The sequence below is a fragment of the Rhea pennata genome, chromosome 17 (assembly GCF_028389875.1).
Source record: "Rhea pennata isolate bPtePen1 chromosome 17, bPtePen1.pri, whole genome shotgun sequence".
In the NCBI taxonomy this organism is placed as follows: Eukaryota; Metazoa; Chordata; class Aves; order Rheiformes; family Rheidae; genus Rhea; species Rhea pennata.
In genome coordinates, this window is record NC_084679.1 from 2412624 (window position 1) to 2437493 (window position 24870).

The following is a 24870-nucleotide window of genomic DNA, read 5'->3' on the forward strand; positions in this document are numbered from 1 at the left end:
ACTTACATACTGTAATTCTTACCACAACTTGTCTTGCATACTTCTCCCCACTCAGTTTCATCTCACAGAAATATCACTTGATACATCCCACTTGTTTTTTTCTTTCACAATTACTTCTGCACTCTCATCCAAAGCATTCCTTACCTCATTAGTTTGCTGATTCCTTCTTCTTTCAAATCCTGAACTTAAAGAACTCTTCCTAGACACTGGACCGATATACAATCAGTTTATTTTTCACTTAACGTATTCAATAAGTCAAATAAGCTCCATACACTGTACTACTGTTCTCTCTCTTACCATCATGCCACAATTTAAGCCTACCTTTATGTGCCACTGGCTATATTACAGGCTTTTGGCAAGAAAAAGGTGGTATAGTTTCAGGGGAAGTAGAGCAATAAATAAACAATAAAATAAAATCTACAGAACCTGGAAACACAACAGCAAACAGGACTGAGCTAGGGGCCTTGCTGTTCTTCAGAGGCAGACAAAAGGTGCCCTGATTAATAAGAATACAAGACAAATACTTCCTCCAAAGGGCACCAGTAAGGGCCCAGCTAGACTGAAATGTGATCTGTACTTAAGAGCAGTATCATCCCTCTTTCCAGATTTCCTCAAAGTTCTGCAGGCATGCATCGTCTTCTACCAAAAAGTGCTTACATATATTAATTTTCAATTATTTCAATGACAAAACATCTGGAACTAAATCTGGAACTTCAAAGAAAGGGATAAGGCTCTATTTATTATACTCTTAGTGCTTTTATTGAAAAGAAACTGTCAATTTCTGCCATTTATTCTTGATTTGCAAGCTGAATTAAAAGGATGAAGTTACTAATATACTTACTTGCCCAACTTTAGAAAGCTTGAGTTCTCTTAGCGTGTAATCATGTGCTGCACTCTCCTTAACATTCCTAACACGCATAACACCATACTCCTTTAGCGAATATTCATCAGGCCAGTACTTGACACACTTACTCTGCAAGATTCAAAATAAAAAAAGTAATTAGCAAGAGGTAAGGCTGCTTTATGAACTAGCTAACATACAAATTTGAGGCGTTTATTTCTGAATAAGTAGAAAACAATACTTTGGCCAGTTGATGCTAGTAAAAGTACCTTAAAGGAAAAGTTTCTTTTCCTCATAACAAAAACACATACACTCACACTAGATGATTTGAGACAAAAAAGTACAGGCAATCTCTCCTCTTAACAGCTTTCATGACAATCTTAATCCCTGCTTATCCTTAATAGTTTCGAAAATACAGGACTAGGATACAGTTACTTATGTCTCCACTGAATATTGGTTTCAAAATACTGAGAATTTCCAGTGGAATGCAACAGCCTTACAAACTGTTCTATAATCAAACTCTAACAGATGGCAGAATAAATACAAGTCAAAGGCATAAATCATTTTTAGCATACATGAAACTTGGAAGTCTGTCATTTAGAACTGGAGCAAAAAGGGCTAACCCTAGCTCTCCAATTCAGCCACTACACAAGAAAATTTTGCTCCCTACAAGGAGAATGAAGCCTAATGCATCTGTAGCTTTAGAAGCTTAGAGCTTTTTGTGTGTTACTTCTCTCTGAAGATTATTTTTGGCCAGGGATATATTACACACACCAAAGAGCAAGTTCACTGCTTTTATTCGGTTCCCATGAAAGCTCAGGAAAGAGTGAATCCTGTTAAACTATGACTGCAATGTTAGTATCTGGATGAGAAATTACAGTATATAGACACAGCTTCTAGCAATTGCAAATGCAGACCAAACACCAAGTACTGTGGAGAAACATTTCTCATGAATATGCACTAGTAACTACAAACATGAAAATATAGCAACAATAAAGTTTCTACTGCCAACAGAAGACAACTTTAAAAAGAGGCTTGAACACACGTTTTCCAGCCTACTTAGGCAACAAGATGCTTTCTTTTGTTACTTTTGCCCTCTTCCTTCACCTCTCTGATAGGGTATAAGCTAAACAAAATGTTGATCTTAGTGTATGTCAATATAACTTGCAGTTTCAATACAGAACTCTGAACACAAGAGTAGCTGTCACTATAAATAAGTCTCAGCAGTAACATGCAATGTAAAAAAAGCATTAGTCTGATTCAGAGGATGCATATATGATGAGCTCAATGGATTGCCTCCGAAACACCGTTATTTTAATTTGTAAGTATTTGTTTGCTTCTTCTACACTGCATTTTAAGGCATGTTCAGAGTTCTATGCAGATCTGAGATGTTTCATAGTTCCTCACTTCCTTAGGAAACGTGTTCATGAAATCATCTCTGATCCACGGGTTTCCCTCTTTCCTGAAGACCTGAAAAGCACCTTGGCCTGAGATAAAAAAGCTTTTATTTTATACCAAGACTGGGACTGTTATTTGCAATTTTTGAAGAACTGAAACAGGCACCAAGGAAAAAAATATATATATATAAAAATAATGCATGCAGCACTAAATAAGTAATCAAACATTAAAGCATTACATATAGAGCTACATATAGGCTTGTAAAATTTGGAAAGAATCATAGAGAAACTGCAGAGGAACATGGCCCATTCAGAAGGTTATACAAAAGTGTATTCAAGTCAAGCCTTCCAAAGCAATCTCAAAATTTCTCTTCTTCCAACACAGAGATCTAAGAAGAAGGTCACTGAAAAGGGGTAGCTTCTTCCTTTAGTGTACTCTCAGGAAGCAAACAGAATCAAGTACTTTGAAGATCCTTTCACAAAAAGCAATGAACAGGCGCAAGTCCATTGAATCTAGAAAACCCACAAGAGTCCATGGTTTTTATAAACATCAGCAATAGCAGTTTTGATAACTAGATGAGGAATAGAAGCCCATAAGATCTACTAATATTCGTCTTCTGCACACAAAGACTCTTGTCCTTCACAGAAGTAAGGGGCCTCCACAATTATCAGTCATCTGTAGTAAATCATGAGCTATACCTTCACCTCTGATTTTTTCAAAAGCGACTCATTTAATAAGATAACAGCTTTCCACTCACAGACAGGTCTATCATATAGTGAAAAAGGTGAACAGCAGTATGTGAAAAAAGCAGAGAAAGTTAAAATAAGAACAGAAAGTTTACAAAAAAACCCCACACACCACAACACATTCCAAAGCAAGATAAAACTACTATATACAGAAAACGGAATGTAATCATTGCCAGAATACTAATAATCAACTATTTCCTGTCATTGTATTTTCTTTTGCCATATGCCATTAGAATCCAGAAACAAAACAGCCTCATATTTGCCAGAGGACAGTGAATAGGCAAGATCTCTATATTTAAAAGGTAAAAGAGAGGTTCTTGGAACACATCATTGTAGGAAAATTTCCTCCTTCAAAGCAGTGAATATTGCCAGAGCAGTTCACAAGGGGCTGAGATTACTGAGGCTGAACAAGCAGCTGTGTTCATGCAGAGCAGGGCAGTTAGAGACAAAGCACCTGACTTTAGGAATAGAAGTGCAGAATCATGCCTGCTTGAGGAATTCTTAACTAGATGGAGTTACAACCCAAATCACTAACTCAACACATAGGAATGTTATCAAATCAAGCAAGGAAAGTAAAGTCAGAAGGGAGAATTGCATTTTAGCAGAGTCCAATAAACATTATTTCAACATGGTGAATCTGAGGCAACAGATTTCTTATTATTTTATAGTTTTTTTAGGAATACTCTTTAAATTCATTCTTATAGTAATAAAACCCCACAACTCTACTTTTCCTTATTAAGTCTATAACAGCTTAGTAAGCTAAAAATAAATAGCAATAGTTTGTCACAGGAACAAGAAACTAACTCCTTAGAGGATGCTGAATGTCTCCGTAGCTACACTTATCTTTCCACAGGTTCATTCCCTGAATACCTTCGCATTCACATTCAGAAGACAAAATTCAATGAGTAAACCCAATGACATGACAGGAGTGCATCCTCAGTTCCCACAGACACTAATAAAAGAGGACACTCTGCACCTTCATACCAGGTCTTCAGGGAAAGCAGTAGTTCACCAGATTTTCAGTTTTCAGCTCGTCAGTGCAACTAAGTCAGTTTAGTCCTTATTTGCACTCAGATGTATGACTTTTCCAAAAGCCAATTTAAGGTTTTGTTTTTACCTTTCCTCTTTCAACTTCTTTTGTTGTCATAACAATAACTCGAGAATTCTCCTGGAACACCATTCTCCAAAAATCATTCACTGTATTCTGTAGGCAGCCTTGAGTAGCAATGTAGCTTTTTTTTGGCTTTGAGTTGTTGCACTTCGTTTCAAATTCAGGCTAGAGACAAAAAAAATTCAGAAAGGATGATAAATGAGATTAAAAAGACTAACCTGGAATCAGGTGAGCATGCTGAAGAGTAGATACAGGTTATGTCAATAAGAGATTCCTATAGGTAGCAGTACACTTACCATAATAATATTAGCATTGATATAGTCTGAAACAGGTTCATTTGGATCACCATCATGTAGAACAACTCTGGTATGATCAACTAGAAGAATATATACAAATATGTTAAGTAGTTGCATCCTACGATTGTGAACACATGGCTATTTTTAAATACCCATCAGATGGGTAATTTCATACCATTGCCAGAAACTAAGTTGTCAAACTCAAACAGTGGTCAGAATACTCAACCTTTTCTCTCTTCTCCAAGACAAGCTTCCAGTGGATCACAACATCTAAATGTTTATTCACCTTAGTTAGTACTTCATGAAGGCACGAACAGTCAAGCACTAGGTCAATATAAATGGGCTTATAAATACTGCTAGATTAATTCCATGCCGTTTTGTACTATAAATTAATCCTCTTTAAATTTAAGCATTCCAATCTGCTGAATAACAGTTTACGAATGTGATGCCTTTATATGAAAGCTGAAGATAAACACAATATTAGGGAATCCAAATATCTGTATCTACAAAGACCACATATTCATGCACAAATTGGAAATGGTATGGACTAATTTGACAACGTAAGAGGAAGTCATCACTAAAGAGACAAAATACAACAACATGCTGGTGCTTAATTAACACCGTATTTACCAGCCAACGAAAAATAAGGAACAGAAAAGCACAAAAAGCAGAAAAGATATACATTATAACAAAACAAAAAGTACTTACAGGGTAAAATGTTTTTGTATCTATTTTTGTTTTTGTTCTCTTGCCTCTGACCTTCTTTACGACTATATAGAAGTTTACATTCTTGCTGTTGTAAAGTCTAGATGAAAACAGCACAAATTACTGGTTTCATTAAAAGCAGCAATATATTAGTAAAGAAGAGAGGTACAAGACTCTTTCACCATCCGTTCTGTGATTCTTTCTCCCAGAAAAGTTGACACGTGATTATAATACCTGTCAGCGATCTGGGAGAGAGATCTTGGGTGTCCCCATTCAAATTCAATACAGCATTCTTTCCAAGGCATCAAAAGGCATGACTTAAATACAACAGAATGAGTGACAAAGCAAGCTATTTTCCATCTAATATACCTATGAATTCAAAGCTTCTTTAAACCACATTGACTATAACAAGAAAGTTCTCATGCTATTGTTCTATCCAAGTAGTTGGTCCCACAAAGCTTTTAGCTGTAGAACACTGCACAAGGATGACAGAACAGCCTACAAAGAATTGAAACAAAATTTTTGTCTTCAGAAGTCTAGCTATCTGGAAGGGATCCCTAAATAGCAAATCAAAAAACACAAGCAGCATCCCACAGAACAGGCCTAAAACAGTATTTATCGCTAGATCTTTCCTACTAAGCATAAAAGTTAGTAGTAATGCCACATTTCTCCTACTTGCTGAATTAGGCAGGGTAAGGGGTTAAAAGTTGCCCACTGAACTGTCATTAGCTTTTTAATCATTGATTGTGATTAGTAACTAACATGTTCAAATCATTGCCAGTATGCAAAGGAGTAAGGCCCTTTATAAGCCAAGCTTCTCTACCTGAGCTGTTCTAGATCCCTCTAGGCCTTATTCAGCAGTCTCCTTCCTCTCCTTCAGATGAGGCAAGTGTGTAGCAACACTGCTCAAAAGTCCCAAAGCCACATCCCCTAAGATTATAAAGGCTGTGTTACAGCAGTGCCACAACTTGCAAGCCACAGCCAGACAAACTCTAGGCAGCTAAAGAGGAAGGAGATAGAGAAAATCCAATAAAGCACCTCAACAGAATCAACTGTATTTAAGTATCAGGCAAACTTAAAAGTCCTTAAGCAGTTAGAAACAGAATATTAAGGTACACTTGTCTACGCCTTCATTAAAAAACAACAAACAAAGAAAAAAAAACAGTAGGATGAGAACAATCAAAGTATGCAGATGGCACTACAAAGCCAAATTAGAGGCAAATTAGCACTGAGGGTAGCAACAGTGCTTTGAACTTGTAAATTATGCTATACCTTTCAAATAAGAAGTAATTCACAAAATGAAGGAAACCAAGTTTTGTCACTCTTATTACACACACAGATGCTACGAAGTTGGCTTACTAAGGAGAACAGGCCAACAGACTTGGGAGCAGAATTTGATTCCTTGTTCAGCAATAGACTTAGTCAAATCAATAAGGCCAAAGTCCAAATGGGAATGCTATAGTATTTCTGACGGTATGGATAATACAAATAAAATGCCCAAAATAATGCCAGTGCTCAAGTAACTGCAAACAGGGTTAGTCAATATAAATCATCCTAATACAGAAACAAGAAAATCAGTATGGAGATTCCTCCTGTCGACAAGATCGTAACTTCTCTATGTCCAATTCACAATTAACATGACAGGGACAACAGCAAATCCATACTTCGTGGCAGTGTTGCTTGGTAGCAAATCTCCCTATTTGCAACATAGCTAAGCAGACCAGAGACTACATGTCTTTGTTTTTTAAAAGAAAGATCATGAGACTTAGGGAGCTGTTCCTTTTGCTATTACCACCCTTAATATTCTTTCAGAATTACTTTGGCTTTAAAGCTTGAGCACATCAGGCACATTTGCTCACTTCTATTTTGGTCTCCATTATTGTTACTGCCTCATGTAGTGACCTTGGACAATTAGGTTCCTTCTAAAGCCAGGAAAACCAAAGGCCCTGGAGAACAAAAGCCATACACAGGAGAGTTGAGAGATTTCATGTCTGTGAAGTAAAGACAGAAAACATTCCCATAAAGCACTGCCTGCTATTACTAGTCATGGGTGAAACAGCATTTTGCAGTAACCTTGCCTCCTGCCACTTCACAAGAGTTTTTTTTTTTTTTTAGATGCCTGGCTAAGCCAGTATTACTGAGAACCTTTATAAAAATTATCAAAATTTGACACTTTGAGGTCTTGGCCAAACGAAACACAAAGCAAAAGAACCAAAAGCTAAGTTCTGTTTGCAGGTTATAAAATGGAAACAAGTGTGTGGAAACACTAGCTTCAGACATCTTCACTTCATACAGTTTATTATTGCTTTGAGCATCCCTGAGGAGATATCCATGTGCAGCAGCAACTTGTAAGAAGTCCATTAAGAGATATGCATAATGCAAGAATAAATCTGAAACATAGTTCTGTATTTTACTACACTAGTGAAGCATCAAACTCACCAAACAGCCATTTTTCAGAAGCAAAAAGCATTACAGAAGACTGCCAACACTTCTGCCTAGTGGTTCACAGGACAAGAGGCACATCCTTAAATATGCCTAAAGACAAGTAATTTATAACTACTGTCTGGGCAGCCAAACCATAAACAGCACATGCAGAATTTCATGAACAACCCAGAGTTTGCTTCCACGCTTCCTCCCAAGACTGATAGCCATTGCTCAACTTGAAGTGAATGACAAACATGCCATTAAAACTGCTAGGAGACTGCTTCATTCCCCCCAAAAAAGACCATATTGTAAGTTAAAGATTAGTGCTGTCCTCACTAACAGTAGCAAAAGGAAAAGTGGATGTCTTACAATAAGAATCTTCCATCTCTTACAATTACTTTCTCTAAGCCTTTTGGCTTGCTAGCAAATATTTGTCCTCAGGAAAGTTATAGGACAGGAAAACACCTCGCTTCTAAGGACCAACCGACAAATTCATTACAGGACAAGCTTATTCCGCAAAGAGCACAAGTCAGAAAAGAAAGCATAAACGCCAAGCAATAGTTCAGTCATTTTTGAAAAAAAATCAAGAATCCATTCCTAAATGCTTCCCTCCAGAAAAATCATTAATTCACTGGGCTTCTAGAGAGCCAGCACCAATAACTAGGGCAAGCCAACTGGGAATACTCTTTCCTTTTTATGCCCTCCAAATAAGAGGAAGGTATGCATGGAGTCTCCAGGGAGGTTTGCTAACAGACACTTTACTTGGCTAACTTGCAAAATCATGTTCATTGCGTGTTCAGGCTAAATCATTCAGGGACCACAGGCACAACCTAGATTGCACACCATGATATGAAATACTCCACCGATCACAGTCTCTAGAAAAAGCAGTTATTCCCAAATGCAAGTTTTGGCCATTATAGCAAGCATGGCTAATCTTCCTGACCCTTCAGGCCACATATCAAAGTTCACACATTGCAAGACAGGCAATTCAAGGGCTGAGGCCACTTTACCTCCAGGAAGGGTTCACAGGCAATAAATGAGAACTGCTCCACAAAGAATCCACCACTTCACTGCTTAGTAGGTTTAACAAACAGAGCCCTAAGACCTTAGTAATGACCACAGTAGCCTCTGCTGGCTTCCACCTCCACTTGAGATTCTGACTGTTCAGCAGACTTGGGCCAAACTTCACCTACCTACAATCCACACGTGATTCGAGCACCCCAGGTTAGCAACCTAACGCAAATCACACCATGGCAGTTCTGAAGAAGCCAACTGCTACCAATTTAAACCAATCAGCTTAAGGTGTTGTTTTTGATTTACCAGCTGTGTTTATCTTGGGCTTTCCTGCTCCTTGCTCACTGAGGAGGGGTATTCTAGCCATTTCAGACTTCGAAGGCAGTAGATTAGGAGAACAAACTATTTCAAAGAACAGGAAGTAGAATTCTTATTTTATGTCTTTCCACATCCCCATCACGCCACCCTCTTGTAGTACATCCATATTTGTAGAGAAATTTGTTACCTCTTTGGTAAAATCCTTGCTTTTCATGGTTTTATTTCCCCCACTCGCCCTTCCAAAACAGTCACAAAGCAGACTGGAAAGTACACTGAGCTACTGAATATGTCTGAGCAGAAGAGAGTTTCTTTGGACTGTCTCTTTGCAAATCCATCACTATTCAAGTAGGTTTTTTATAAAAAATTGCATTACATAGCCAAAACCAGCCTCTTTATGATGGAGCTTATATCACAGGACTTCCCAATTTCCTGCTGCCATCTGCTGGTGGACTTCCACATTCCCCTATGGAAATTTTGTGCATCTTAAATATAATGGGCCAGTTTATATCATTTCTAAACCTTCTCGTTATGATCATCATTTGCATGCAGCTGTTAAGTCATTACAGTTGTCAGAGAAGGGTTAGGCCTCAGAGAAGACTCAAGTAGTTTGGATTCTATTATCCCCAATTAGTTTTCACTACTTGAGAAATTACCAGTTTCAGTTGTATTTTTCTTCAAATGTAAGTGCTCCCTGAAGTCATCAGGGCTTCAAAGGACAGGAAAACTGTGCCAGAACAGCTATGTTAAACACATAAGAGGTATGCAGAACAGAAAAGGAATACTCTCTGGAAAGAGAATGAAGTTTTGGCTGCAGTCAAATGAAACTTTCAACCAAAACAAAAATAAATCCCCAGGAGTCCAAGGAATACATATAATCAATGTTTTTTTTAAATCTCAGAGGTCACTTGTGAGGCTACCCTCTTCAAAATACTTTTAAGAGCAGCAAAAATGGCTATTAAAGAAGCCACAAAATTAAGGCAAGAGTATCTATTGACTGAGAAATCTCACTGAAGTTTTCTTAAAGCAATGGTATGCACCCTCCAAAAAACAGCACACCACATACCAAACTGTCCCTCTGCACTAAGATATGCAAGAGAGAGCACAATGTAATTCACCTTCTAAGAGTAATAAATCTGACATGGTCCAGCTGCATCGGATACTGCTATTGCACTGGTACCCAGGTCTGCATGATGGAAGCTAGAAATAGGCTGTTGCCTCCAGACTTCTTCCTGTCCACATGGAGAAAAGGCAGCCAGGAATGTGCCTAATTAATTATCCTGGTGGGCCAGATATGATGACAGCTGTACTGCAGGCTCCCTCAGAATGGGGAAAAAATATAGGAGGAATCATGCTTAGGTATGGAACAAACAGCACTGCAGAACCTGGATACCTCTCAGAGAAAAAAGAATGCAAATATTTGAACCATTCAGTAAGCAGGCACAAGATTAGAACTGCTAGATTTTAACATGAGCTGTACCTGACACATGAAAAGGACACATGACAAGGACAGGGATTTGAAGTGATTGGGAGATACTATTGGAAAGGCAGTAATAAAACTAGCTTTTTAGTAGTGGAGAAATTCACCAGTATTAACAGCATTTAAATGTAATAAAGTACCTCAAATTCTTCCCAGAAGCCCTGCTTTACTTTATCTGTAGTCTCTGCTAGCTTGCTCAGCTCTCGCACTCTGCTTTCAATCTCTGCAGCATTAATACGGGTGGTGTTCAAAGGCTAAGAAAGGTACAAAATATTAAATAATGATATACCAATGACAACTGCAAGAAGACGGTTAAAACAAATGCATTGTACAGCCCTACATTAAGTATATTTTATATAGGTAACACAAAATTCTAAGATCCAAGTATCCATTTGGCCTTCGAAATCTTACAAGTCATGCAAAGAAGGGGAAGGGAGAAGGGAACGATTGCTTTATCTAAAGCTTCTTCATTGCATTAAGTTTTCTCATCTCTGGACTACTCTTGCAATCCTTTGGGCCACAATGAAGCCAAGAGAAGTTCTATACACACAAACACAAGAGTGTTCTTTACAAGCAGCTAAATAATTGTACCAGTTTAGATTTAATTGACTTTGCCATCCAGTTTCACAAAGTTTATTTCTTTATTTTTGCATTAGGAAAAAGAAAATATCTCATAGAACACATGGAAAAAACTGCACTTCCTCAACAGCACATGCTGAAGGTAACAAAATTTAGTGGTATTTTCTCCATTCACTCACCTGTTTGAGTTGCAATACTGTGCCCAAAGTTTCTACCATGGGGTTCTTCTTATAATGTTCCACTAGATCTGTCAGAGAGTCAAATTTCTCCCCTCCACCAACATCATATTTTAGATCCTTGAAAGACAGATGCTCAGTCATCAAAACAAATGCACTTCTTATGATGAAGTCTACACTAATATCTTCGGGCTATGCAACACATGAGAAAATTTCTTTCAAAAATGTATGTACATAAATCTAGTAAGGCCCTTCCACTAGGGAACGTTAGAATTTTAATAAAAAGACAAGAAATGCTTGCACAGGCACACACACTTAGGTGACAAAAACGATAGCCTTCCGTAGTGAAAATCACTTTATCTGCCTCCTTGAGAGCTGTTTCCTTCTGAAAATAGGTTAAGTCATCAAGCAGACTATCTGAGCTACATCATTAGAATCCAGAAACTAACTTTGAAAATAGATTCAAATTCCTAAAACAGTCTATCACCAGGTCCTGAAAGGCTGGTATTGGCTGGTACCATCCCAAGGAAGTAAAGGAATGTTATTTTCCTCAGTCTCATAAAGGCTAATGGTAGTTACCTACAAATCAAGGAAAGGTTTTCTTGAAAGGTTATCATACAAACAAAGCACACTGAAATGTGAAGTTATTTCTCAAAGGAATAATTTGCCTTCATGTAGAACTGGACAGACTTGGTAAGGCAGATTACATGACATCTTAAGGTCCCTTTTACACCCACATTGTACAAAACAGTTTCTTTCCTACTGCCTCCACATTCCTGGAAAAAAATCTAGCAGTGACAGTTTTAAAGTCTTAGTTAGCCAATTCCATCTCTAAATCCTCTGTTATTGTATTTTAGCTGTTTTTAAGTAATGAAGTTGCTGCAACATTTTTTATTCTAAAAAGGAAAAAAGTACACAGATTTTGTTACTTAACAGCAAACCCTGGGCATATATGACAATCAGAAGACTATAATGTAATATATAGTACTTAAATAGAGAACTAACCTCTATTAAATTCAAGTTTTTGATTTAAAATGTTCCTTGGATTAAATACTCAAAATATTTACTGAATTTTACTCATCTATCAAGAGAGACATTGTGAAAATGACAGAGAAACAGACATACTCAGATGGATCTCTATTTGTCCAATTACTGCTATTTTTATATGATTTATCCAAAAGACTGCAACCTGCTTAAGAAGATTCACGAACATGAAGGGCTCCATCAGCAGAGGATTAGAGACAGACTTCTGATGCAATCACAGTTAAATCTATCAGAAAGTACTTGACAGCATGGTGTAGCATGACATGATTCAGTTAGGCAAGCAGTCAAAAATAAAGCACTAATTGAATGTTGAAACTATCAAACTAGTTGATCTGATCCAACAGACGACGTATAGCGCACACAGTACCATGGGGAAACTTATTCAACTCCTTGAATACATAAGCAGTGTAGAATGGACCTCCTGTTACAATATAAAGCCCATAGAAGTAGTACTATTAAAGAAGCTCCTGCTTCATCATACCTGGCAGTGAATCATGACATGCGTCACTTTAGATTTCCCATCATTACTCTCTCCTTTATCATCTCCTGTCCGGACAGATAGAACAAAGTCCCCAGGGTGGCTTTGACTTTCACGCACAAGAAAGCTTCCATGTTTTCCTTTTTCTGTTAACAGTTTTTCAGCTTCTCTTCCAGAAAGATGCCCATGAAACCACCTTCAAACAGAATAAGAAGCAGACAGGTACTTCTGTCAGGATATTCTTATTTGTCATTCTAGCCATGACTGAATCCATGCAGTCTAAACAGTTATTATAACCTAAAACCCTCATACTAGATTGCAGACTGAAGTAGCGTCCAGGTCTACAGAAAACTTCCCAGTGTACAAATAAATAAATAAATTAAATAAAAAAATCAAAAGACAAAAGGAGTCTTGGAAGTACACAGGCATGAACACATGCGATTATAGAAATGGTTCACAACAAACACTTCTCTAAGCACCAAAATTTGCATTTCATGCAAGCTTCAAATAAAGTTTCAGTTTAGGTCCTCTAAAACAATCCAAACGGATTCTCTAGCAAGCGTGAGTTTACACGGCAGCCTTTTCCTCAGTCAAGGCATTTACTGTTGTTCCATTTCCTTCACTGAGATGTCCTTTCCCAAGAAACCTGTGAGAACTTAATATCTTTGAGACCTCACCCTTCCATCATATTCAGAACTGGAAAGGATATTCTTAAGTCTCAGTTCTTCTAGAAACATGGCTAGAAAGGCAATAATCCCCGAAGATTTCAGGAAAGACTCAGATAATTACTGAAGGAAGGTCAAATCAGTTTCATTTACCAAAAGAAAAAATTTTTCATTGTTTCTGCCACTTCTCACACCATGCACTTTCATTGAGTTCAACGTTATCTTTTGTTAGCAGAGAGCATTCCTTGCTAGTGCTAAATAAAAGCTATTCTGAGGAGTGAGGGAACTTGTCCTAATGTTTTTCCTTGCTTTTTCATTTCTGGGAATAAACTGACATCTACTGGCCATAGAAGTTTATTTCTGACATGTACTCCCTCAATATATGCCAGAAGTCTCAGATTTCTCTTATCATCCATGTTCCGAAAAACAAGAGTTTGCAGTCAAACAATTGCATTTATCATTTACTCTTACGCATGCCTTCTGCTGGAAAAGGTGTATAAAGTTATGCCTAGAACTATACCTGGGAATTCCCTGCAGTACTTAAGGACTTCAAGAAGCACCGAGAGAACCATAAAACATTCTCCCAATAAAAATCAAGGGAACTTCTTTTCTAGTACTATATCATGCCAGGACGAAGGCTTCCAGATCGATTTTCTTCAGAGTAGATGCTTTCATCTTCAATCATATTTATTAGTCTACTTGGCAAGTAATCTCACTGAAACCGTGGGACTAGTTGTAGTATAAGATAGGACTACCTTTTCATCAAAGAGAAGCAGTTTTTTTGTTAACAGTGATAACTCCTGCATTTGGTAAGCAATGCATGGACACTGGGGTTTTCACCACTATTTCTCTGACCTTTCAGATGTAGGGTCAGCACAGTTCAGTGGATATTTCAACTCTATAACATCTCCATTCTTTTCTTTGAGCTGCCCATGATGTTCCATATAATACTGGACTAACTCAGCCAGTGTAGCAAACTTCTCTCCTCCATAGAGATCATAGTAGTCCCCTGTGTTCTGGATCTTGATGTGGGTGACAGCTCCAGTTCGTCTAATATTTGAAACAAAGACAATAAATTAATTAATAAATAAAATCACATAAGTCAGTTGATTTCCAGTCAATTACTTCTACATTTAGTGTTTTGTTGTCCAAGTTGAAGAAACCCATACTTACATTTTATGTCACTTTCCAGCTGAAATATTGCAGCATAACTAAGCAACTGAACATCTGAGTGTGCTTCAGCCACATTTCAGTGGCTTGCAAGAAGGGAAAGTGGCTGTCTCAACAGTCAGTAAAGAGTGGATGAAAACTGAATTCCCATAATGAAGGGATGCTCTAAGCCAGTGAAAGCTCTGTGGATTCAATCTCCAACAGAAATTCTCCAGATCTCCCAAGAAATGCATACACAAACACAAGGCTGGGAGAAGTCTTCAGCATTCCAAGACACCCTGTTAGAGCTTGTTTGCTGCTTTCCCTTTTACAGTGTTGATTTCAAATCTCTCTACTAATGCCTTTTCAGCAACTCAAATACTAAATAGACCCCAGTAGCCAAATCCACAGAACCTAACCCCTTACAAGTTTTTCTAAGGACTTACACAGATACCAAAAAATTCACACTAACATCTATCCTTTAATAAATAGTTGTCATTGGCTAATGTAAGCCATTTGTACTCCTAAATTCTCTACCATTAATGAAGAAAAACTCTCTGAAAGAATCTCTTTCTGTTAAACAACGTCCATTATCTCAAAGGCATCCAAGCAACATTATTCTGATCACCAATCCTATTTTTCTCTTTTCTCTTACCCACTTCCTCTCACTCTCCTTTCCCTTCCCCACCACTGCACACAGAGTAGCAAGAGGCCTGTTTGGGAAGCTGAAATAGCACTGGAGTTGCCCTTAAAAACTTGCTGACTTTCCCTATAAGAACACAGTCTGAAGAACATTTCCTTGCAAGTACTTGACCAGTAATTCAGATCTCTGCTACTTTTAGATGGTTACCAAATGGATTTTTAAATGGTATAAAGTAATGCAATTGTGAATCTGCTTTGGCTTCCCCGAGCTTTCCTGGCCGTCTCCAGAATCAGAAGCCAGTACCCTCTACACTGCGGTTTCCCAAGATGTGTAAAAGTATTCGGGATCCTCCTCAGGAGAAAAGAAAAGGTGAACAAACTAAGAGATGAAGAAATGCTCCCATCACAAGTATTTCATTTCCAATTGTTTCCTATAAAACCGTATCAAAGGGAAAACCTTATCAATCTGCAGTGAAAGACAAAAAAATATGTAAACTTACCTAACAGAGAGTGTAAAGTCTCCTGGGTTACTTTTGCTGGGCCGTGCCAGAAAACTGCCATCAACTCCTCTTGTTAATAGTAGGTTTTCTGCCTCCACCCCAGTAATATTTGGATGAAACCATCTATATGAGATTAAAAATAGAATAAATAAACAATCTTCTTGTATTAAGTGTTAATTTATATGACAATACTACATAGAACAATTCGGTAGTTTTAAAATAGACAATACTGAGTTTTGTTCCTAGTAAGAATTTCCATCTTAGCACAGGCATCATTTGTTTTCAGATTACATTGTAATTTTACTAATAGTAAGAGATGCTTTAAAAGCAAAAGAGCTATATCTATACATATTCAAACTGCTCATATTAAATAACACCAAAGAAAGGTATACAATGTAAATAGAGACCACAAGTCACACACTTGCTTACTCCTAGAAAACAGGACACTCAATCAGGAAAAACTCTCTGTAGAAATTCACATATACAGTCATCACTGGCACACCAGACATTCATAAATAAAACAAAAAACATCCAAAGTAACACTTTAAAATATTTTAAGAGTCAGAAATTAAACAAAACCTCATGCTTTAGGGCATAGGCTGACCACCAACTGATAGAGGTCAGAAAGAACTTCGCTTGTGGGCAACCAGCAGCTGCCCAGTCTTCTTCCACCTTCTTCTAAAGAACGTGGTGCTGACCACTGCCAGACACGAGAGCACTGCTCTGTCTTTCAACCACCATGCCAACTTCTCTGATCTGAATATACCACACTTAAATACAAACACAGAGGAATCTCATATCAATATTCACCACCCACAAACAACCTTTTGAAGGACTAACATAGTGGCCTGCCAAAGGAGAGCTGTATATGGTCTATATCTAAGAAGTTCAGTGTCTCCACCTTTGGCATTAACTTTTGAGGGACTTATTCTTAGCTATTCAGTTTGCACATCTATGTTTTCTCTCATCTTTAACTTGGGAATTTTATTCCATTCTTTCAGCTAGAACACAGAAGGGCTCTAGTACTGTGAGGGGTCTATCAGACATGGTTTTAGAAGACAAACTGAGGGAAGAGAGGAAGAAAAAAAAAGGCTACAGTCTCCACTACTGCCTGAGACAGCCCAAGGACAGAGGTGAGTGCAGCAATCACAAACTGTCTTAGAGGCTGTGTCAGGCTTGTATTTTCAGGCAATTAAGTGAGATCCCTTATTTTCAGAATTGCTGTAAATCAGACACTACGAAAGACACAAATGAAAACACACATCTGTTTCTGCAGAAAGAACACAGGTTACTGCTCTTTGTACATCAGGTTCTTAATTTTCATAAAGTAAATCAAGATATCAGGGTAAGAGGCTCTGTCTGCAGCCAGCCTCATAGTTATGAGTGATGTTGAAAGACAGACAGAGAGACAGAAATATTCTGATCAATCCTGATACAATCAGGATTCCATGCTGCTTTATAGCTAACACAGTAACAATGGAATATGCAAATTCTTTAAAACTTCAACTGGTTCAGCAATTCTTTATATACTGAAAACTGTTAAAGCTGTCAATATTCCCAGGAAAGCCTTATCCCACCTATTCTATTCAGGCTTAACTTTTCATGCAAATATTCTGGACATTTCTGGAGATTCCAAACATGTAGCAAGACATTCAAATGGGAATCAGGATTACAGATGTACCAATTCCATTTCAGCAGTAAATGACCCCTCTCGTGAATCTTGTATTTTTCTGGTTAAGTATATTCTATCTGCACCAAGGAAACCTACTGAATACTACTGTATCTTTAACTGAACATCCCCCCCCAAAAAAAAAAAGAAAGAAAAAAAAAAGAAAAAGAAGAAAAAAAGAAAAGACGCCTAAACAGTATAGGTCATGAAAAGAATATATTAAAAAATACTTCCAAGTTGTCTCAGTAAATAGGAATTAAAATGATTCAATAATTAATCCCACATTTATCTACTGACTATCTGAAGGTCAAGAGAAGTGTCCTGACAGGGAAATATATTTTGCTTTGATACAGTCTCACAAAAGAAACAGCACAAGCATCAATACATAGGGTGAACCAAATATTAAATAACATATTCGGGATATGACAGATTTGGAGGGAAGAAGTTGATAGTATACTCCCCACACTTCCACCTCCAAAATTTTTACTTCGATTAGAAAAATGTGACCACATTTTGAATGGCTTATAAGAGTTTTAAAAACAGACAGGCTTCAAGAGATGTATTTGTGTGTTTGAGTTTACATCCAGAAATCTATAAACAGATGGAGTGGAACTTGCTGGAATCAACTCTACAGATTTATTATATGGCGATATTCTATTAATCTCAGTATCAACATCTCCAGTATCTTACTCTGACCTTAATGTACCTGGAAGCAACCACACACCACTAGTTAGAATGATGTAAAATAACAGAAAAACAATGTATTTTAATATGCAGAGGGGAACACAAATAACTTGTACGTAAAAAATAAAGAAATGACAGATTATTATTAAAAAAGAAAAGAAAAGGTGTTCTCACCCCTACATATGCACTCCTACTGAAGATGGCAAAAAGTTTAGTGCAGAACAAGAAAAACTACGTCTTGGAGACTGAGTTTATTGCACTTTATGTAACTTTTGTTCTAATGGTAACTTGTACTCCTGCTCTCTCATCTTTGTATTTTTGGCTTTGAGTAGGAAGATGCATTTGTCAGCCACCCCAAATAGAAAAATGGGGGTGTTAGTGATCTCTGTTAAATGGTTCCGGACCAGCAATCAAGATCACTTCATTTGAAGTATTGCCATCACATGTGCGCTTTTGAACCTTGGTGGCTACATCCCTTCCAAAACCGGAGGGGAGAGCAAAGGGGACTGCAGGCACAGATAGTAGTAACATAAGCCCTGTAGAAGACTTTCTCTTTTGCTTCCTTTTATAGAGATGGAATGCATTTTAGGCTTTTTTCTGCTTTCCTTCTTCAACCTCTGTTTTGAGCAGGTGCAGAAGCTATCCCTAGCAAAGACCATCACAGCCAAGAGGTACAACCAAGAAAGTAACACACACAGACTCTTAATTAAGCTAGCTGTCCTCACAACACATGAAATACTCCTTACAGCAACTCTGATTTAGGGGTTGCAGCCATATACCATTCTAAGTCACTTACTTTATAGTATGATGAAAATACTACCAAAAGAGAAACTAGAAAAATAGTGAGACCTTGCTTACAAGAATAAAGGGGTATCACCTAAAAGAATTTTTTCGAAAAACTATGATGTGGCAGGAAACATAGCCTTGTTACAAAATAATTTTAAGAAAAAAAATACAGTCACATCTTGAATAGTCAATAAAAAAAATCAGCAGAATGCGTATTTTAAAAGTCATATATTGCCAGCATATTTCTCTTTAGCTGTGAAGTTACTACAAACAGCAAAGAGGACACGGAAGAGAGGAAAGGACAGTAGATGGTAGGAGAAAGGTTTATTGGATTAAAGCAGAAAAGAAAGTTACTTTTCCATGTTGAGTTTTGGCTTTTCTAATTACCTTTTCAAGGAGGCACAAGATTAAATCAGTTTTGAGCCTTGGCTGGCACAACCATGACATTCATGGAGGTGGTGACTGATAGTTTAATTAATCCTATTTATAGGCTCAACACTTTATATTTCTAACCTTTTTCTTAGTCTCCCTAGCAAGCTACAATTTAAACTTCCAAGCATGGTAAGACAGTTGCTCCTGTTGATGAGGTAGCAAGTATTTCTGAAAGGGCACCCGTACACATATGTTAACATGTAAGTGGGGACAATCAGAAAACACATGAACTAGAGATCCTCCACACACCTCAGAAGACCCCTGAATCAACCACAAATTGCCACAGACTGAGTATCAACCAGGCTTAAGCCATCTTAAGCAGAAAAAAGAGGATACCCAAACGTTCAAGAAATAACACTGTGATAGGTATTATTTGAAAACACATATCGAATTTCAGATTAGGCATAGCAAATAAGAATATAAGTATTTTAGTTCTTTTTAAGCACAGTAACTCCTCTAGAATCTAACATTCACCTTAACCTCTCAACCCCAAACAGACAGCTAAATTAAAACAAACTCTGGAACACATGAAGGACAGGTTGCAAGCAATAACAAAGAAAACAGAGTCAACCGAAGTTTGTCATCCTGATTCAGCTCTGCTACAGGGATGTGAAATCAGACTGGACGCTGCTACTAAACTAAGAGCCTCGAGCAGGTCTGCTGATCAACGCTCGTCTGAAAACGGGCTGGTGCTGCCGCTCAGCAACGCGACTCTCCCTGCCCGCGGACCGGGCGGCTCGCGGCGGGAATAAACCCGCCTTTCGGGCTGGCCTCCGCGGTGTACGTGGGCACGGGAAGGGGAAGACCCGCTGAAAAACCCCCACCGGCGGCAGAAGCCTCCGCACGGGGGGGGGGGGGGGGGGGGGGGGGGCGGCGGGACTAGAGGCCAGTAGCGCCCCCCCCCTCCCCCCCCCGCGGCGCCGTGCGGCCAGGCCCCTCGCCGGGGAGGGCGAGGCCCGGTCCCGCGCGGAGGCGGCGGCGGCGGCGGCCCCGCGACCAGCCCGCCGCGGTCCGCCGGGCGGAGGGGCGGGGACGCGGCTGCAGGCAGCGGCGGGGGGGGGGGGGGGGGGGGAGGCCTGGCCGCGGCGGCTGCGGCGGGGCTCGGCGAGGCCGCAGCCCCCAGCCCGCCCCACACCCCGCGGGGCTCCCGCCTCACCTCCGCGATGTCATTTTTCCCCGCGGGTCGCCGTGCAGCCCGGCCGCCCCCCCCCCGCCCTCGACGGCCGCCTGTCACATGGGGGCCGGCGGCGGCGGCGCGGCCTAGGGGCGCCCTGAGGGGGAGCGCGAACAACGGCCGCTTCCAGGCCCCGGAGGCGCTCGGCGCGCGGCGCGGCCCCCACGCGTCATCGGCGCGCGCCGCCGGCCCCGCCCTCCGCGCCGCTCCTCGGCGGCGAGAAGACTACAAGTCCCGGCGCGCCGCGGGGCCGGCGCGGTGACGTCAGGCGCACGCTCCCTTTAGGGCGCTGGGGCCCGGATGTTGGCCCCTTTCCCTCCCCGGAAGGTGAGAATGGCGGCGCGGCGGGCGGCGGCGCTGGTGCTCGGCGGGTTTTATCCGCCGCCATCTGCTCTCGCGCGGCCGCGGGGGGCCCCGGGGCGCGGCCCGGCGCCCTCGGGGGACGCGGGTGAGGGCTGGCGGCTGTGGAGCGGCAGCAGGGCCGGAGCCGCCGGGACGCGCAGGGGCCCGGCCGAGGGCCGGAGCCTGGGCCTGGCGGGGGCCGGAGCTCTGCGGGGCTGAGGAGGGCAGGCGCAGCCCCGCGGGGCGGCGGGTCCGGCCGCGGCGAGCCCTGCGGGCCTTCACCGGGCCTCAGCTCCGAGGCAAGCGCCGAGCGAGTGCGACTGCGGCGGTCCCGGCGACAGAAGGGAGGCTGCGGCCTCGTCGTGCCTGTGCCGCCCCTTGGGCTCCCTGGAGTTAAGGAGTTGAGCACCCTGAGTGAATTTGTAACTGTTGTCATTAGCAATTAGCACAAAGGGGCCTTTTTAACTAAACGGCAGCAAAGGGGATGGCTCCTGTCTGCATGGTGCCTTGGTTGGCTATGACTGTAAAAGATACCTGAGAAAAGGTAGACTGGTTTAAAGACTTGATTTCCGGTTCTTGTCGTTCGCAGCTGTAATATTTTTCTCTGCACACCTCATCATACATAAATTTCCATATTATTTGGATTTGCAGATGGCGGGCGAGAAGAAGACAGGTGATAAAAAGTCAGGTGAAAGTAAACCAGGTGAGAAGAAGGCAAGCCAGAAGAAAATACGTGAGAAGACAAGGAAGCCTAAGAAGCATCATGCCAGCCGTAACCCTGTGCTGGCCCGGGGAATCGGGCGGTATTCCCGCTCAGCCATGTATGCCAGAAAAGCAATGTACAAGCGCAAGTACACTGCTCCAGAAACAAAGGTAGATGGACAAGAAATACCATGGTCAAATAAACATGCTGTCTGATTGCCTCTGATAGTTTTTTACAGCAACTTTGGTTTGAAACATCATTTATGTTCTCTTTTCTCTGCCTGCAGATAGAAAAGAAAAAGAAGGAAAAGCCACCTGCAACCATCACCAAACCAGTTGGTGGAGATAAGAATGGAGGCAGCCGTGTGGTTAAAGTCCGCAAAATGGTAAGAGTGTTCCAGGGAAGAAGCTTGCTCTTGGCAGATCATGCAGTACTAAGTTGCACTCATGAAAAAGAACTCAGATGCTCCCAGTTTAAGGCTGCTCTGGGCTAAGTGTACTATGTTTGTGTGAATCTTGCCTAGATGATGTGCATTTTGAACAGTGTAACCTATCAGTCCTGCATCCAGCAAGAGCCTCAACCCCTGTCCTGTAAATGTAACAGTGACAGTTTTCAGTTACCTCCTTGATGTAACAGGTCCATTGATCATGGTTCCCTGGGGAGATGCCTGTAATTCAGAGATTAGCAGGCAAGAGAGGGTCATCCTCTGCCATTTGCTGTACTAAATTGGAAGAATGCTTAAAAATACAGCTTTAATCTTAGCTTTTGCAGTTGTGTAGCTCAAAAGAAAATACTCAGTATTTTCCTGATGTGCCACAAGCAGCAAAAAGTATCTTTCAGAAAGGTCACCTTTGGGGTAATGATCAAAATAGTGAAAGCTTGCCAAAACGTGGAATATGGGATGGTAATATGTTTTGGTCCTTTTTTTCTCTAGCCAAGATACTACCCAACCGAGGATGTTCCTCGCAAGCTTTTGAGTCATGGCAAAAAGCCCTTTTGTCAGCACAAGAGGAAGCTGCGTGCCTCTATTACTCCAGGAACTGTTCTGATCCTTCTGACTGGTCGTCACAGAGGCAAGGTAACCTGGAACTTCTTCATGTGTTCTTGTCATGGCTCTCATGGTGCTTTGCAGGGGTTTTTTGCTTAAATCTCTTTGATGAAGCAGGGGCAACTTGAATTTACCAGATGATTTCATGGGATGTTGTTCCAGGCCCTAGATGGGAATCTGCAGCTCTGAATAGGTTCTGTGAACTCTGTATAGCTGGTTTTTCCTTAAACAATTTCTAAAGAAATGTCTTACTGTAACAGAGCTGGAAATAAGACAGGCTAATTCAGTTGTTCAAGGTTAAGGGAGTCTTGCTGTAATCTAAAAAGTGTGTCGATTCATGTTATACTAATGCATTCTTCAGCTTCACTGTCACATCGCTTAAAAGAATGCTGTTCAGGGAAGGAAACCTAGGGTCCTAGATCAGAAATAATAAAAAACAGCTGTGAGACAGGTCTGATAATATATTGTCATCCTCTTCTATTTTTTTATCTAGTTCTTGATTTTACAAGGGTATTCAGAGAAGTTGTGTGACAGTTTTGCTGTCTTACTGTACTGTAGAATATATAGAAATAGTACATTCTCAGATCTTTTGCCTAATAGATTTGTTCAGCATTAAACAGTGAAGCATGTAGAGAGCTGCAGTCTGTGATAGATGCAATAACACTGGCAAAATTGCTCTTTGAAACATTTATAGTGTGGCTCATGTGGATGGTTACCCCTCATGTAGCACAGTTACATTTGTGCCTTTATGCTTTGTCAATGCGTGTACCATAATATGGGCTGAGTGTAGACACCGTCCCAGGTTGGTTGCAGTATTTCCCAAGCATCAAAGATGCAATGCTTGGACCTGAGGAATAACATCACATCTCTTTTCAGCGTGTGGTCTTCTTGAAGCAGCTTGCTACTGGCCTGTTGCTTGTTACAGGTAAGAAACTGTTTTTTTTGGTCAAATCTCTCTCTCTCTCTCTCTCTCTCTCTCTCTCTCTCTCTCTCTCTCTCTCTCTCTCTCTCTCTTTTTTTTTTTTTTTTTAAGTCCAACTTTGTGTGGTGTATGGATGGTTTGGTATGTTATGTGTTCATCTGACTATGTGGAACCATCTTTGTGAATCTTGGAGAGGAGATAATTAAGTTTTAATATCTGAAATAGGTCAGGAAGCATCTTTTGGATTTCTGTAGGCTGGGAAGAAGGACTTTGTTCAGATTTTAACTGTGAGCATCTCTGTAAAACTTAGTCACCTTACACACCAAAGAACCTAAAAAGTAGTGGCTGTTTCCAAAAAAGCTGGCCTTTTGTATCTTCTCTTCTGCCCTTAGGACCCTTGGTTATCAACCGTGTCCCTCTGCGTAGGGCCCATCAGAAATTTGTTATTGCTACATCTACCAAGGTTGATATCACCGGCGTGAGAATTCCCAAGCATCTTACTGATGCATACTTTAAGAAGAAGAGGCTGCGTAAGCCAAAGCACCAGGAAGGCGAGATCTTTGACACCGAAAAAGAAGTAAGAAATGCAACTGATCATTCTCTGCAAATGTCCTTGTTACTTAAAGCCAGGCTGGAAGAGGGGAAATTCTGTGAATCAAATAGACAATTATAATTTAAATGGTCTTCAGTATTTCAGTATTTCTTTAATTTAAGTGGTCTTCAGTAAAGTGATTTAATGCCATTAAAATGAATTAATATGGCATTGTTTTTTCACTTCTACCTTTAGCAGAATAGCAGCTATGGTTATTCTAACTGAATATTGGTGAGCTTCTTTTGAGAAACACCTGTGCTATTTTGATGTTGCCAACAGTGTGCTGCTGGCTCTAATCATCTGTAGCCTAAGCCAAACAGTGGCTTCAGTCCCCTCTGCCACCTCCGGTCTCCTACCACCTTTTCCATATTTAGAATGAAGGCAAAGAAGGTTTCTTGAGGTGCCAAGAGCTCAGAGCTTGCACTGAACTCCTGTGTCCATAGATGAGTCTGTAATCGCTCTATGAGTATTTTAACATTATTCCATGTTCGTTCTAGAAATACGAGATAACGGAGCAACGCAAGTCGGACCAGAAGGCAGTGGATTCACAGATCCTGGCAAGAATCAAGAAGGTGCCTCAGCTCCGTGGGTACCTGCGGTCTACATTTTCTCTCTCAAATGGAGTTTATCCTCACAAATTGGTATTCTAATTATTCTGAAAACATCATATTAAATTTGAGGAGGAAAATGAAAGAATTTCTGGTGTCTTCCTTGCAGTTCACAATAGTGTGTTTTGCAAATCCTACGTGCAAGTCCTTTAAAGGATAGGAAAAATCTGGTGTGAAATTGTAAGTAGCATTTTGAGTGGATGAGACTGCTGCTTAGCATAAACAGTAAAGAACAAGCAGTTGAATTTCACATTTCTTAACTGTGAATGAGGTACAAAAGAGGATTGTCCATTGGGAACAATGTATATAAAAATGCTGGATTAACTCCCTACAGGATGAATTGCAGA

The 24870-nt window shown here is 40.3% G+C and overlaps 2 protein-coding genes across 2 annotated transcripts in view; one reads left to right on the forward strand and one right to left on the reverse strand.

The window, feature by feature from the left end:
* PTPN11 (protein tyrosine phosphatase non-receptor type 11) overlaps positions 1 to 20445 on the reverse strand; it is a 31468-nt gene extending 11023 nt beyond the window's left edge. The window contains exons 1-10 of the mRNA XM_062590036.1: positions 20291 to 20445; positions 15564 to 15686; positions 14128 to 14322; positions 12611 to 12803; positions 11089 to 11205; positions 10471 to 10584; positions 5101 to 5197; positions 4393 to 4472; positions 4103 to 4261; positions 842 to 973 (exon numbers count right to left, since the gene is read on the reverse strand). Of these exons, the coding sequence (XP_062446020.1) occupies positions 842 to 973; positions 4103 to 4261; positions 4393 to 4472; positions 5101 to 5197; positions 10471 to 10584; positions 11089 to 11205; positions 12611 to 12803; positions 14128 to 14322; positions 15564 to 15686; positions 20291 to 20304 (1224 nt within the window). The 5' untranslated portion in view covers positions 20305 to 20445. The remainder of the gene's footprint in view (positions 1 to 841; positions 974 to 4102; positions 4262 to 4392; positions 4473 to 5100; positions 5198 to 10470; positions 10585 to 11088; positions 11206 to 12610; positions 12804 to 14127; positions 14323 to 15563; positions 15687 to 20290) is intronic.
* An 825-nt stretch (positions 20446 to 21270) lies between these two features.
* Positions 21271 to 24611, forward strand: RPL6 (ribosomal protein L6). Its single transcript, XM_062590190.1, has 6 exons — positions 21271 to 21523; positions 21640 to 21738; positions 22288 to 22431; positions 23278 to 23326; positions 23716 to 23900; positions 24413 to 24611. Exons 1-6 carry the CDS (start codon positions 21302 to 21304, stop codon positions 24563 to 24565), a joined length of 852 nt encoding a protein of 283 aa, XP_062446174.1. The 5' UTR covers positions 21271 to 21301; the 3' UTR covers positions 24566 to 24611.
* The last annotated feature ends 259 nt before the right edge of the window (positions 24612 to 24870 follow it).